Source organism: Chiloscyllium plagiosum, unplaced genomic scaffold (assembly GCF_037043375.1).
Source record: "Chiloscyllium plagiosum isolate Xiang-an unplaced genomic scaffold, Cpla_swu_hap1 HiC_scaffold_36, whole genome shotgun sequence".
In the NCBI taxonomy this organism is placed as follows: domain Eukaryota; kingdom Metazoa; phylum Chordata; class Chondrichthyes; order Orectolobiformes; family Hemiscylliidae; genus Chiloscyllium; species Chiloscyllium plagiosum.
The window spans coordinates 30,790,627-30,805,963 of NW_028270174.1; the positions used below are offsets into that span (position 1 = coordinate 30,790,627).

The 15,337-nt window shown below is 43.0% G+C and overlaps 1 protein-coding gene across 5 annotated transcripts in view; it reads right to left on the reverse strand.

Moving 5' to 3' along the window:
• LOC122539374 (dicarboxylate carrier UCP2) overlaps positions 1 to 15,337 on the reverse strand; it is an 87,688-nt gene that overhangs the window by 10,207 nt on the left and 62,144 nt on the right. For 3 of the 5 annotated variants that reach the window (XM_087980068.1, XM_087980066.1, XM_087980067.1), the window contains 2 exons: positions 3,242 to 3,399; positions 2,828 to 3,044 (listed from right to left, as the gene is read on the reverse strand). In XM_087980068.1, coding sequence (XP_087836194.1) covers positions 2,828 to 3,044; positions 3,242 to 3,367 — 343 coding nt within the window. In that variant the 5' untranslated portion in view covers positions 3,368 to 3,399. Of the gene's footprint in view, positions 1 to 2,827; positions 3,045 to 3,241; positions 3,400 to 4,363; positions 4,600 to 15,337 lie in introns of those variants that run through there. The other 2 variants (XM_043674138.2, XM_043674137.2) reach the window with 2 other exon arrangements.

Below are 15,337 nucleotides of genomic sequence, written 5' to 3' on the forward strand. Positions count from 1 at the left end.
CACCCTCAACGCGCTGCCCTCCAATCCCTCTGCTCCAATCCCAACCTCACCATTAAGCCAGCGGATAAAGGGGGCGCAGTGGTAGTCTGGCGCACTGACCTCTACACCGCTGAAGCCAAACGCCAACTCGAGGACACCTCTTCCTACTGCCTCCTCGACCATGACCCCACCCCTCATCACCAAACCATCATCTCCCAGACCATACAGAACCTCATCACCTCAGGAGATCTCCCACCCACAGCTTCCAACCTCATAGTCCGGGAACCCCACACTGCCCGGTTCTACCTCCTTCCCAAGATCCACAAGCCTGACTACCCTGGCCGACCCATTGTCTCAGCATGCTCCTGCCCCACTGAACTCACCTCTACCTATCTCGACACTGTCCTATCCCCCCTAGTCCAGAAACTCCCCACATGTTCGAGACACAACCCACGCCCTCCACCTCCTCCAAGACTTCCTTTTCCCCGGCCCCCAACGCCTCATCTTCACCATGGATATCCAATCCCTCTACACCTCCATCCGCCATGACCAGGGCCTCCAAGCTCTCCGTTTTTTCCTCTCCAGACGTCCCCAACAATACCCCTCCACCGACACTCTCATTCGTTTGGCCGAACTGGTCCTCACCCTTAGCAATTTCTCCTTTGAATCCTTCGAGGAGAAAGTGAGGTCTGCAGACGCTGGAGATCAAAGCTGAAACTTTATTGCTGGAACAGCACAGCAGGTCAGGCAGCATCTAGGGAACGGAAGATTCGACGTTTCGGGCACATGCCCTTCTTCAGGAATGAGCAGAGTGTTCAGCAGGAGAAGATAAAAGGTAGGGAGGAGGGACTTGGAATTCTTCTTGACCTCTCCGCCTCCACCCTACTCCGACCTATCACCCTCACCTTGACCTCTTTCCACCTATCACATTTCCAACGCCCCTCCTCCAAGTCCCTCCTCCCTACCTTTTATCTTCTCCTGCTGAACACTCTCTGCTCATTCCTGAAGAAGGGCATGTGCCCGAAACGTCGAATCTTCTGTTCCCTAGATGCTGCCTGACCTGCTGTGCTGTTCCAGCAATAAAGTTTCAGCTCCTTTGAATCCTCCCACTTCCTCCAGACCAAAGGGGTAGCCATGGGCACACATATGGGCCCCAGCTATGCCTGTCTCTTTGTTGGCTACTTAGAACAGGTGATCTTCCGTAATTACACCGGCACCACTCCACACCTCTTCCTCCGCTACATTGATGACTGCATTGGCGCCACCTTGTGCTCCCGCGAGGAGGTTGAGCAATTCAACTTCACCAACACATTCCACCCTGACCTTAAATTTACCTGGACCATCTCTGACATCTCCTTCCCCTTCCTGGACCTCTCCATCTCCATTAGTGACGACCGACTTGACACTGACATTTTTTACAAACCCACCGACTCCCACAGCTACCTGGATTACACCTCTTCCCACTCTATCTCTTGCAAAAATGCCATCCCGTATTCCCAATTCCTCCGCCTCCGCCGTATCTGCTCCCAGGAGGACCAGTTCCACCACAGAACACACCAGATGGCCTCCTTCTTTAGAGACCGCAATTTCCCATTCCCACATGGTTAAAGATGCCCTCCAACGCATCTCGTCCACATCCCACACCTCTGCCCTCAGACCCCACCCCTCCAACCGTAACAAGGACAGAACGCCCCTGGTGCTCACCTTCCACCCTACAAACCTTTGCATAAACCAAATCATCCGCCGACATTTCCGCCACCTCCAAAAAGACCCCACCACCAGGGATATATTTCCCTCCCCACCCCTTTCCGCCTTCCGCAAAGACCGTTCCCTCCGTGACTACCTGGTCAGGTCCACGCCCCCCTACGTCCCACCCTCCCATCCTGGCACTTTCCCCTGCCACCGCAGGAACTGTAAAACCTGTGCCCACACCTCCTCCCTCACCTCTATCCAAGGCCCTAAAGGAGCCTTCCACATCCATCAAAATTTTACGTGCACATCCACTAATATCATTTATTGTATCCGCTGCTCCCGATGCGGTCTCCTCTACATTGGGGAGACTGGGCGCCTCCTAGCAGAGTGCTTTATGGAACATCTCCGGGACACCCGCACCAATCAACCACACCGCCCTGTGGCCCAACATTTCAACTCCCCCTCCCACTCTGCTGAGGACATGGAAGTCCTGGGCCTCCTTCACCGCCACTCCCTCACCGCCTGGAGGAAGAACGCCTCATCTTCCACCTCGGAACACTTCAACCCCAGGGCATCAATGTGGACTTCAACAGCTTCCTCATTTCCCCTTCCCCCACCTCATCCTAGTTTCAAACTTCCAGCTCAGCACTGTCCCCATGACTTGTCCGGACTTGTCCGACCTGCCCAGCTCCTTTTCCACCTATCCACTCCACCCTCTCCTCCCTGACCTATCACCTTCATCTCCTCCCCCACTCACCCATTGTACTCTATGCTACTCTCTCCCCACCCCCACCCTCCTCTAGCTTATCTCTCCACGCTTCAGGCTTTATTCCTGATGAAGGGCTTTTGCCCGAAACTGGATTAGTGGTGCTGGAAGAGCACAGCAATTCAGGCAGCATCCGAGGACAGGCAAAAGCCGAGAAACGTCGATTTTACTGCTCCTTGGATGCTGCCTGAACTGCTGTGTTCTTCCAGCACCACTAATCCAGAATCTGGTTTCCAGCATCTGCAATCATTGTTTTTACCTAATGTCTACAACTGCCTTCTGAATATATTCATTGTGTTAACTGTCTCCTAGTCCCCAGTTCGTGCATTGATTTGTGCGCTGAAACATATGCATTTTAAATAACAGTTCCTCCGGCCAATGGGTACATACTACCATTCTGTCCGGTATAAAGTTGTTTTACAGAGTCATAGAGTCCGATTCTTATTGAAGCGAAGATCATCTGTCTCTGGAGGCCGGCAACTAATCCATTGTACAAACTCCTGGGTCCTTCGGTTCTGACGATGGTGCGAATTGTCCCCCAGACGCCGCGGTATTTGATACTTTTGGGAACTCCGACTTCTGAGGATCGTGTGGCTTCGCCTTGAATCTAAACCAGGTGCAAGTGTGTGAGTTCAAGTGGCGGCAGCATGAGAGCAAAACTGACGCATGTTCTGATTTATTTGATTTATGCAAAATTTATTAACATGCAAAATAAATTAATCGCATGCAACGAAACGTGCAGATATACTTCAGAGTTTACTCTTTATTTTAAAAAAAATGGATTACTCCCTCCCCGCCCGTTACCTGTAATCTGACTTTAGACGTATCCAGGGGAAATGTGATGAGATCAGCAAAGCAAGCTGCTGTGCCAGCACTCAGGATCTGCACACCAGGAGTCACTGGAATGCTTGAAGGTTTTAGGCCCACCATCCTCAACACAGACCGTGGAACTTTGCAAAGTGCTAGAAAGAAATAACGTAATCATATTGTCGACAATGCTATTCAGGTTACCCTGAGTTGCTTTTATGATCCTGATTTTTTTGTGTGTATATTATTGGTACATTGCTACAAACTGACTTTTCATGACACCTAACTATTCTATTTTACACTGCACCTCGCCATTTTATTTCCATCTTTTAAATCCTGGTAAATTGATGGCAAACACCAGCTCTGCTTATTAGCCCATGGAATTCACCAGCATCACTTTTCTTCATCAAGATAATCTATCCACGACCCCACTCCCACCTCCGTTTCTTGGCCAAAGGCCTAGAACTAAAATGCTGGAGCCTGGTTCCACACTATTAACTCTCTCCTTCACACCCAGTCAATGCTATTCAACCAAGTGCAGCATCACCCCAAACCCTGTTTTAGTCATTGCCAACATCTCTCCGTGTATAAATTCTCCACTGGAGGCACTCACTGAATAGAGTTCATTGACCAGGTCCCTCTGTAAATAAAACAATGTTTCTTTTTAGAATCAGCCTCTTCAGAAACATTATGATCTCCCTCTGGAGTATGGAGGGACTTGAAACTAGTTCAGAGGTTGGGACACCACCACTGCACTATAGGCGACCCTTAAGGCATTAGCCTGGACCTACATCCAGTGACATTGTCAATTCACCACAGTCTCCCCTACAACAATCTGAGATCAGCACAGATGAGAATCCAGCCTGAAACTTGCTCATTGAATAATAACAAGGAACATCATTAAATTCAGGAACGTTTGTACCTAAGTCAGAAGGATGTTTTCATGTACAAGTTACTTAGACATTGGTTAAAACGTAACTGGAATTTGTGACAAAATATAACGATCGTCCCTGTGAGAAGTGCGGTAAGTCCACAGTACAATCCTTTTAATTCCAGTACAAGCAATAACGACAAACGTTGCAGATTTCTGATCAATACTTTCAAATGGCTCACCATTACCTTCAACGGATTGGTGCTTTCTCGCCCTGCACAGTGAAGAGTAATCCCCTGAGGAATTCCTCGCCCATGTCGACCAACTGCTGTTCCTTTAAAATGACCACAGCTTTGCCCCTTTGGGGTTTTTGTTGTTATGCAACTAAGACAAGTTCGGGTGAGACAACCAAAGTGCAGCAAGAATTGGGCGTTCCGAGGTAGGAAGTGTGGGCTGATTACCCTTATCAGCACCACCTCAGTTTAAATGTGTGGCAACGTTCCATCGAATTAGCGAGAAGCTTGGCTAAAATGTGCAACTCTAACCTTCACCTTTGTTGACCTAAGTGGCCCAGAAAGAACACATCTCCAGCAGCAGAGAGTGATTTTGGACCCGCTAAATGACGTACAAAGATGAGGATGTTATGGGTTCGTTTATGGGTTTTACGTTATCTGTAAATATTTACTGTGAAGCATTGCTATTGAAAACGAGAACCCAAAACAAATTGGAAGTGAGAAGACTTTGCTCAACATCTTGTAAAATTTGGGATAGGTGTTTAATCTGTTCGACTTTCACAAGCGACAAAAAAGTGCTGCTGTCAATTTCTCAACAACTCAACTTTACAGGGCACTAAGACAGGGAGTTTTGTTATCTTAATTATTTTTATGGTCCTTTTGTCAGTCATTGGTAATGCAATAAAACATGTCGATTACGTGGAAGTTGTCAAAGTTCAGAATTTTCTCAAATTGGAGTTGTCCCAGTTGTACAATTGAGTTGCAACGAGAAAAATATAACATGTAGGAAGTCATCAAGAGGAAAAAGATGCAAAAAAAGTATAATTATATAGTATGTTATGCAATTGGGGAACGATATGTTTCTGTGCATTGGTTTCACGCCCGGTCGCCTCTTCCTCTGAGAGACTCCCACTCCGGTAAAGCCAATAGCAATGGAGTGATCCAGGAGGCCCGGCCCAAGACAGCCAATAACCAAGCAGAGATCCAGGAGGCCTGGCCGAGGAAAGCCAATGACAGAGAGGGAACCTTGATACTGGGCGAGGCCACTGTCCTCAGGGTTAAAGAAGAGCCCAGACTTTGCAAAGGGCGGTTACTGCTGGTCCAGGGCTCCGGCCAAAGTTTACATACATTGCTTGCAATTGTGCCGGAAATGCAGACACTTCAAATGGTGTTAATGATAGGCCGCCGAAGTGGGCTATCCTGGTGATTTTTTCCCCCAGATTCAAAAAGTGCCATTGATATGAAATAACGTGTAATTTGCAAAAAGCAGATGGCAAAGCTGATGTTTTAAGCCTGACTTGTCCTGCCCTGACTTGAAGCCACGTCATTCAGTTTTACTACCGTTCATTTATTAATGTTAATTGCTCGAAAAGATTTTTAAAATGGTTTCCACCTCTGCTTCATCAAACCGAGTTGCTTCAACCCTCAAATCTTAACTAGGAGAGTGTCTTCAAGGGATCCAGTCGGATTCCTGCTCCTCAGCTCTAAACTAGTTTAGTTTAAACTCCCTTTCTCTTTGGTTGAAATTCTATTTTTAAGAGGAGATGATGGCCTATTGCTGGACTGTATATCTAGGGACTGAGTTGGTCCAACTCGGATACCTCCCTCCCCTTTCTTGCCCTCTCCATTTCCATTTCCAGAGACAGTCTCCAGTCCTCACGTTCTCCCTGTATATCTAGGGACCCATCATTCTAAACTCACTCGCACTGTCAATGCTCTTATTGCCTCTGGTGATCTCCCCTCCACTGCCACCAAACTCCCCAGCCCCGCACTGCCCGGTTCTACGTGCTCTTCAAGATCCACAAGTCCAACTACCTCGGCTGACCCATCATCTCAGCGTGCTCCTGCACCACCAAATGTATCTTGTCTAACCTCTACTCCATCTTCTCCCCCTTGGTTCAGGCACTTCCCACCAACATCCACAACACCAACCATGCCCTCCATCTCTTAAGTAACTTCCAGTTTCCTGGCCCCCAGAGCTTTAACTTCATGATGGATGTGCAGTTCTTGTATGCGTCCATACCATACAAGGATGGCGTCCTGGCCCTCTGCTTCTTTCTCTCCAACAGACCCATCTAGTCCCCCTCCACCAATACCCTCCTCCGCCTCGTTGAACTGGTCCCCACTCTTAATAACTTTTCCTTTAACTTCTCCCATTTCCTCCAAATCCAGGGGATGTCCATGGGCACCCGGATGGATCCCAGCTACGCCTGCCTCTTTGTCAACTATGTTGAACAGTCCCTTTTCAATACCTACATAGGTATTGTGGCCCAACTCTTCCACCATTATATTAATGACTGCATCAGTGCAGCGTCCTGCACCCAGGCTGAACTAGAGCAGTTCATCAGCTTCACCCACAACTTCCACCCCGCCCTCAAGTTCACTTGGTCCAACTCGGATACCTCCCTCCCCTTTCTTGGCCTCTCCATTTCCATTTCCAGAGACAGTCTCCAGATGGACGTTTACTACAAGCCCACAAACTCCCATAACAAACTGGAGTACACCTCCTCCCATCCAGTATCCTGAAGAACTCCATCCTGTTCTCCCAATTCCTCTGCCTCTGCTGCATTTGTTTAGACAAAGAGACATTCCATTCCAAAGTATCCTAGATGACCACTTATTTGAACAGCTTGCTTTCCCTCCATCCATCATCCAAACAGCCCTCTGCCACACCACCTCCATTCCCTGCTCCAGTGCTTTAAACCCCCCCTCCAAATGCAATAAGGACAGAGTCCCCCTTGTCCTCACCTACTACCCCATCAGTCTCTGTATCTACCGCATCACCCTTAAACACTTCCGCCAACTCCAAATAGACTCCACCACCAAGAACATCTTCCCCTCCCCACCCCTCTCTGCCTTCTTCAAGGACCATTCCCTTCGACAGTCCTTGGTTTGCCCCACTCTCCCCATCAGGTACCTTCCCCTGCAACCGGAAAAGATGCAAAATCTGATGTTACACCACTACCCTCACCTCCAAACAGTCCTTCCGTGCGAGACAGAGGTTCACCTGCCTCTCCTACAACCTAGTTTACTGCATCAGGTCTCCTGATGTGGTCTTCTCTACAGTCAGGAGACTGAACGTAAACTTAGGGAATGGTTCACCGAGCATCTTAGCCAGGCCTGCAGAAGCTGACCGGACCTCTCAGTCACCTTCATTTTAATTCCCCTTCCTACTCCCGTTCCGACATGACCATCCTTGGCCTCCTCCATTGCCACAACGAACCAAACCACAAATTGGATGAACAACACCTCATCTTCCACCGAGGCAGCCTACAGCCCAGAGGACTCAATATCGAGTTCTCCAATTTCAAATAACCTCCTTCATCATCCCGTGACTCCCTTCCCAGCCCCTCCCCCTCCCTTCACCCCTCCCAGCCACCTACCAGATACATTCCTCCCATTGACCAATCAGGTCGTAACCTTCACCTATCCTTCACCACCCCCTTTATCTGCAGCATCTATTACACCCACCCCCAGTCCTGAAGAAGGGTTACACCCGAAACGTCGACTCCTCCACCTCCTGATGCTGCCTGGCTTGCTGTGTTCTTCCAGCCTCCTCCCTGCCTATTTTGGATTCCAGTATCTGCAGATTTTTTTTGTCCCTAATCATGTATGTTCAGGGAAGCAGGCAATGATCTGGGGGCCAAGGTTCAAATCCCACCACAACAGTAAACTGGTCTGGCGGTATAAATACAATAGCAACGATAGCTGGGAATTCTGTAGTTCTGTACTTCTCAAAGACTACCATCATTTGCAAAGCATAAAATCAGAAACCTGTTGAGATATTTTCCACTTGCCTGGATGAATGCAACTTCAACAACACTCAGCTCAACAGCATTCAGGACAAAGCAGTAAACTTAGTTAGCACCCTATCCATCACTTTAAATATTCAGTCTCTCCAACAGATATATTGAGTGACAGCAGTGTGTTCCATATACAGTGCAGCAACTTTCCAACTTTTCAACTCTTACCAACCCACAATTTCTACCACTTAGAATAATAACAGTAACAGATACATGCTACATTCAACTATGGTAATGCAATTGAGCATTGGGGGAAATTGTTTAAAATCTCTGTTATTGGAGATGGTCATTGTTTGCCACTTGTCTAGCCCAAATGTTATTTGTCAATATCATCCTATGTTTGAATAATGACCTGGAATGGACTGTGTTATTATCTTTGGTGTTCCAAATGGTAATGAATGCTGTGGAATCATTTGCAAAGATCTTCACAGCTGACCTTATGGTGGAGATAGGATCACTGATGGTAAGAAGGTTTATGACATTTGATTATTCCCATTTAGAATCTTGAGTTCTAAAGTTAAAAGTTTGATTTATATTTCTGTATAGTGTGTTAAGAATTTCATTTTTGAGTTCTATCATTTGTGTTGGTTTATTTGAAGTTTTGTTCAAATGCATCTAAATAAGGTCATTGAACATCTTCTTTTGTGCTAGGTTTGATTCTAACCAATGTTCTCTCTAAACTATGCAGATTTGTGTGCATCAGCACACCAACTGCAACATTAACTTCCAGATCTTGCAGGCCTGCTCAGCTGATATGAAAATGAGAGGGAATGCTGACTTCAACATATGGATAGTTTCCACCTGATTTTCATTGACAAAGTTTGATCGGGCTTCTTGATGCCAATATGATCGATGGCTATCCTGATGTAATCGCCAGTCAATCTCATAACACCTCTGGAATTCAGCTCTTTGTCCATGTTTCGAACAATGATGTTCAGAGCCAAGTAGTTCTGCCAGAACCTAAACACAAGCAAGTTAGGCAGCAGTGCTAACCATCATGCCACTCTTTATGCTTAGTCACATTAAAATTAGTCAGGGGTAAATATAGGGAAATGGGTCTGACGAGGTTACTCTTTGGAGGGTCGGTGTGGACTTGTCAGCTTGTTTCCATACTCTAGGGAATCTAATATAAAGTGATGGATTTTAACATGGGAAACATGAGCAACAAGTTGAAAGAAGAACTCATTTGCATAGGATTGTTGAAAGTTGTGACATAGTTTAAGTTGAAGGGCTATATTTTCGCAAATCAGAGATGAAATGCAACCTGCTGGGCTGCATAGTAAAAAAGACACAATAGAGATATTGTAAATGTCAAATCAACAGAAAAAAAGGAGCACACTGCTTCTAATTTTTTGCTCCAAATAGTTTCTTCAGTTGACTACCATCAAAAAATAATGTTCAATTATAATTGGAGTGGAAATATCCTGTAAGATCATTTATTATTGGGAAAACAATTCAAAGTTCTGATTCCAAAACAATTGCTGTTTATCATATGCACAAATCTACCAACATCTGATTCCCAGTTCTATATTTTAAAATCAATTTGCTTAATAAAAGCAAAGCTTTAGAATACATATTTTCCATTTATCACAAACAATGGCACAAAACACTGTTGCCATACTGATTACATTTGCCAGATAAAATATGAGCAAATAATTAGAGTTGAATGGGATTTGTTTTACACATAATTGAATAAAAGTGTTTTTTTAAAATAAATTCTGATTCCAAGATCAGTTCAAATCAAATGTAACATTGAAGCATATGGATGAGCTGCCTAATACTTTAATTTTAATGTGACTAAACATAAAGGGTGGCATGATGGCTCAGTGGTAAGCACAGCTGCATCGCAGTGCCAGTGACCTGGGTTCGATTCTCGCCTCACGTGACTGTCTGTGTGGAGTTTGCACATTCTCCCCGTGTCTGTGTGGGTTTCCTCCAGGTACTCTGACTTCCTTCCACAGTCCAAAGATGTGCAGGTCAGGTGACTTGGCCATGCTAAATTGCCCATAGTTTAGGTGTATTAGTTAGGGGTAAATATAGGGAAATGGGTCTGGGTAGGTTACTCTTTGGAGGGTCGGTGTGGACTTGTCAGCTTGTTTCCATACTCCAGGGAATCTAATATAAAGTGATGGACTTTGACATGGGAAACATGAGCAACAAGTTGAAAGAAGAACTCATTTGCATAGGATTGTTGACTATTCTCAAAGTTTTCAGTCAATGTGAAGCTATTATGAACTTTAACTGCCCACTAATAAGTCATGTATATCAATTCAAAGTATTTAACTATTAGCACAAAGCCCAATTAACAACAATTTCTCAGTTCTCTCTTCAAATGTCATCAATTTTGATCAGTAAGTTCAAACTTGCTTCACACAAAGCTTAATCATTTTTTGTCAATGAAACAATACAAATTAGAAAGTGCTGGCCAATTTAAGCTTTAGATCAGAAGTACACCGTTTTAAGTAGTTAACTTTTTAAATGTTGATTTTGTAACAAAATATGATACTCACAGTGTGACATTGAACAAGTTTAATCCTAATACCAAATTGTGGTTTACAACCATTTTTTATTCATATGGTATCAAGTCCAGTAAAGGAAATAAATTATTTAACTGTGTCAACTTTCCCTTGATACAGGTTTAACTTTACCATTATCCTTTGTAATCCTGACCCTCTCTACAATTTGTTAAGAATAATTTGAGGTCTATATAGTCTGTCAGGCAGCATCTAAGGAGCAGGAAAATCGACATTTTAGGCAAAAACCCTTCATCATGAATGAAGGACTTTTGCCTGAAACGTCGACTTTCTTGCTCCTCAGATGCTGCCTGACCTGCTGTACTTTTCCAGCACCACTGTAATCATGATACCAATCTCCAGAAACTGCAGTACCCACTTTCATCTATATAGTCTGGTTGTCATGAAGTTTTGGCAATAATAATTGACTGTGCCATACGAAGTGATATTGTGAACAAAAGCTCTAAGAAAAAACAAGTATTCCCTTCAAAGCAATAGATGCCCATTTGTTTTCATTATGATCTTCCATAGTTTAATTTCTTACCTCAACATTGTCTGAGCCAACCGTTTTTCCATGTGGTCAGGCTAGCAGTAAACACTGATAGATTACGTATCCTACAGTTTTCCCAAACTGTGGAACCACAGTAACAGATCAATTGTGCATTGAAAAATTAATCCTGAAAGCTTTATGGGAAGAGACAACTTTTAGCCATTTTATTTCACATACCAAGCCAAAATCTTCAATCATACAAGATTAAACCAGATCTTAATCTGAGTAGTTTATAGTCTTGTCATTAAGGATGATGAATCAAATCTCTTTTTGATTCCTCACTTATGATTCAGCAATCCCATTACTTTTAATCTTTCATTCTGAAGTTTTGTACTTTGCTTTAATTTTCAAAGCTTCAAATGTTGTTCAATGGTGGTATAACCATTACCATTTGAGAAAAGTAGAGTCAACAAGATCAATCAAGATACTTCTGCCCCATATTTTACCACATGTACAAACTCCTAAATTCCTTTTTCAACTTTCACATTGTATTGTATTTTACCAGATGTCAATTAGTTTTTGAGTCATTACACAGCATGGACTAAAAGGCAGAGACTTATAATAGATCCAAATTGCTTTTAAGTTTTCTGAAGTAAGGTCACCTCTCACCTGTATTTTGTTAATGTTGATCTTTAAAACTGAACTGGAAAAACTTGATGCTTGCCAAATCAAAGTAAGTTAGATGGCATGACACACTTACTTAGTTTTGACATTGGACACGGTTTCTGACAATATAATATAACAATCCTTCTTGCATATGAAATATCTGTCTCTTTCATTACTGAGATTATGTATATATCATATAATAATAATTTGTCAGTAAAAGTACACCACCATGATTTCAAAATCTTATTGTGATTAGCTTCACATGCCTGTTAGGCTCTATCCTTGACTAGTACATAAATTCAAACACACTTCCATCTATTATTTTAGTAAACATAGTAGAGGAATTAAGGTACTTCTTTAGATTGTATGTTGTGCTTTTTTTATAGATTCAGAACCATGGCCCTGTTTTTAGTTAATAAAGGCTTAAATGTACTACTCATTGATGCCCAGTTACAAGTTACATCTACAAAATGAGCCTTGGTAAATTGTTGAACTAAACAAAGATTTTCCTTCAGAAATACTAAATCAATTTTCTATGGGATTGGACCTGCCTGAGGTATTGGTAATCTCCTGTCAGGAAAGCTTATTCTCTGCTTGTAGACTGAGTGGTTGGGACTCTTTCCTCCTTCCAGTTGGACCAAGTACAGAGGAATGGCTTACAACTGAGGAGAAAGCAGCCAGTGATATTTTTGCTGCAGCTGGTGCTGTTCTTACCCCTTGTCACAAATGCAAGGTGCAGTTTCATAATCCCATGCCATGACGGCAACCAGGAACTATGGCTGAAAGTACTATACAGGTCCCTTCAAAGAAGGTAGCAATCGCCTTTAAGTGGTGATAGTATTCTGTGTGAAAAGTGCTTCAAACAGCAGCCTCTCTCCTGACCATGATTGGTGTTCTTCAGTTTCACTAATGAAAGATTCCCCAGCTCCTTAGTGTTTCTGAGAAAGCTCTTTTCACTGTGCATTGGTGACTGGTAAGTTTCCTAAAGGTCCTGAAGCAAGTGCCCTTGCTAAGACAAAATCAAGAGTAAAAGAATATGTTCCTTGCCTTAATTAGTTTCCCATCATTTCCAAGTTGGCCTTGGATCCTGGCCTGAGGAAACCCATAAGAGGATGGGATGAGATTGATATTTCAACCTGACATTAGGTGATTTAACTCTCTGCATACATTGAATTCTGTCTCCCCTTGGCTCGGAGAGCTTTCCTTAAAGAAGCTAAAAAGTTTGACTGCATGTTCCAAACTTCTACTTTTCTCAAATATGAATGTGCACCTTAAAGGTTTCATTAAAATATTAGTATATCGTTGTATTGATGCTTACATTGAGTCAGAGTATGTTCTTTTATAATGATTATTGTGTTATATAATGTGCATGTGCTAGAGACAGTGTTTTACAGCAAGTGAACGTGTCCAGTTTCTGATTGTCTTATTGAAATAACTCTACAGAGATCGGTGTCCTGTCACCAAGTCACCCTTTATTTATTCATGGACAGTCCTTGCATTTAGTACTGCCTCTTCAGAGTCAGCTTTCAGACTGGCAGTATATCTGACAGTACTCTATATATCTGTCAGCCAGGCTCCCTGATTGGACTAGATTAACAGCCCCAATTAGGGAACCCATATTTTATTATGTCCAGCTGCTGACTTCATTACAATCGCTATATTTATATCATGTCATACAATCATTGCTTAAAGTTTGAAGGCTAAATTTTAGAAGTCTCAATTTTTCAATGAAAACTATAAATGACTGGCTTTATTTTATGCTTATTACTGGCACACGATAATACTTCATGTGCATTTAGTCCTTATTGCATTCTTTTAAAGCCCAGGCCTTACAGAGATTTGGTTGGGATTATGTGATATATTACAGTGGTTTGTGAGAAGGGGCCAAAGACCTTAACAATAATTGTGGAGGGGATGACAAAGGCTTTGGCAGCAATGGGTGGGTTATGGTATGAAAGACTGGAACATGAGTTCTGAGGCCTATCAGAACTCCAAAAGAGAATTCAATTGTTTGAGAGGACTTGCTATTCCCAAGATTGAGACCAAAAGGTAGGAGAAAAAGGTGACTTAGCATTTGATACATTGAAATAAGTTTGGGACATGGCATCACTAAGCATTTCGACAATTGAAAGTTCAGGGTCTCTTTTGTGGACAGAACATAGATGTTCTGCAAAGTAGTCACCCTGTCTATGCATCTTTCCCCCACTGAAATTATAGGTCTTTTTCAACATATAATTTCAGTTACATCATATAGTAAACTTTTGCTATAAATCCTGTGTCTAACAATCTTATTCTCCACAATCACCTGATGAAGGAGTGGCACTCTGAAAGCTAGTGCTTCCAAATAAACCTGTTGGACTATAATCTGGTGTTGTGTGATTTTTAACTTTGTACACCCCAGTCCAACACCGGCATCTCCAAATCATGCTCTGATGAAGGTATCAATGTTGAAACAGAGTTTTGTTTTCAGAAATCTCTCAATCTTTAACTGGAAAACAAATGTCTGCTGCTTGACAGCATTAGTTTGAGATATTTCTTGATTCGACCTTTCTCACTCCAGCTCGTGTTATAACTGGGTAGATATATAAATACCTGCATTATATAAATAACCTACTTTCAGGATTGGAAGTGTGACCAAGATTGGAAGAGACTGAATTCTAAAATCCATCCTATTTCACTTCTGCCAATGATCTTTAGCTCATTAGATTTGGCAATACTTAACAACATTATGACCTAATATTGTGGAAGTTTAACATTAAAAATATCTTACCAAAGCCAATAGGAACCTGTGAGGACAAATCATACACAATAATTGATAATGGGACTTGAGTATTAAGTTGAGTTTTATCAGGATTACACATTAACCAGTTTGAATGTTCTTTGCACAGTTTACACAATTTCAGCAATCGCTTTGCAAATTGCCTGTGTTGCTAATTTTGAGAAGATAAGGGAGCCAGAAGTGAAGCAGTCTGGATATTGCTGTGTCACCATAATTTTTTTTGCTGTCTGTAAATAGAAAATGTCTAGCCTGTAGTACACTACTAGGCAATGTGGCAGATGCACCACTTTCAGCATGTTCCTTTCTTCTTCTAGCTAATACTCCATCTTCCCTACACTTTCTCCTCCGTATATCCCTATCAGAACCACACATCATGGTGTGGACTTGTTGGGCCGAAGGGCCTGTTTCCACACTGTAAGTAATCTAATCTAATCATCTTCCAATGTGGCTTGTTCTTTCCAATGTCCCAAAACTGTGTAATTTCTCTTTCTGTCCTGTGTCTGTCTACTTTTTCAACAATCTACAGGTTAATCAAACGTATCATTAGTTTCACTTCACCACCAGCTCTTGAATTACTATTTCTTCTTGGCTAGTATTTTCAATCAGGCCAATGTCCTGAACTCCATATATTTACCTCGGCATTAGTTTTAAAATTCTTAATTCAGATATTCTCCTAGTGCCATCTGTTGTGCTGTGTACTTTCAGCTCACTGTGAACTCTACCACCCTATCCACTTAA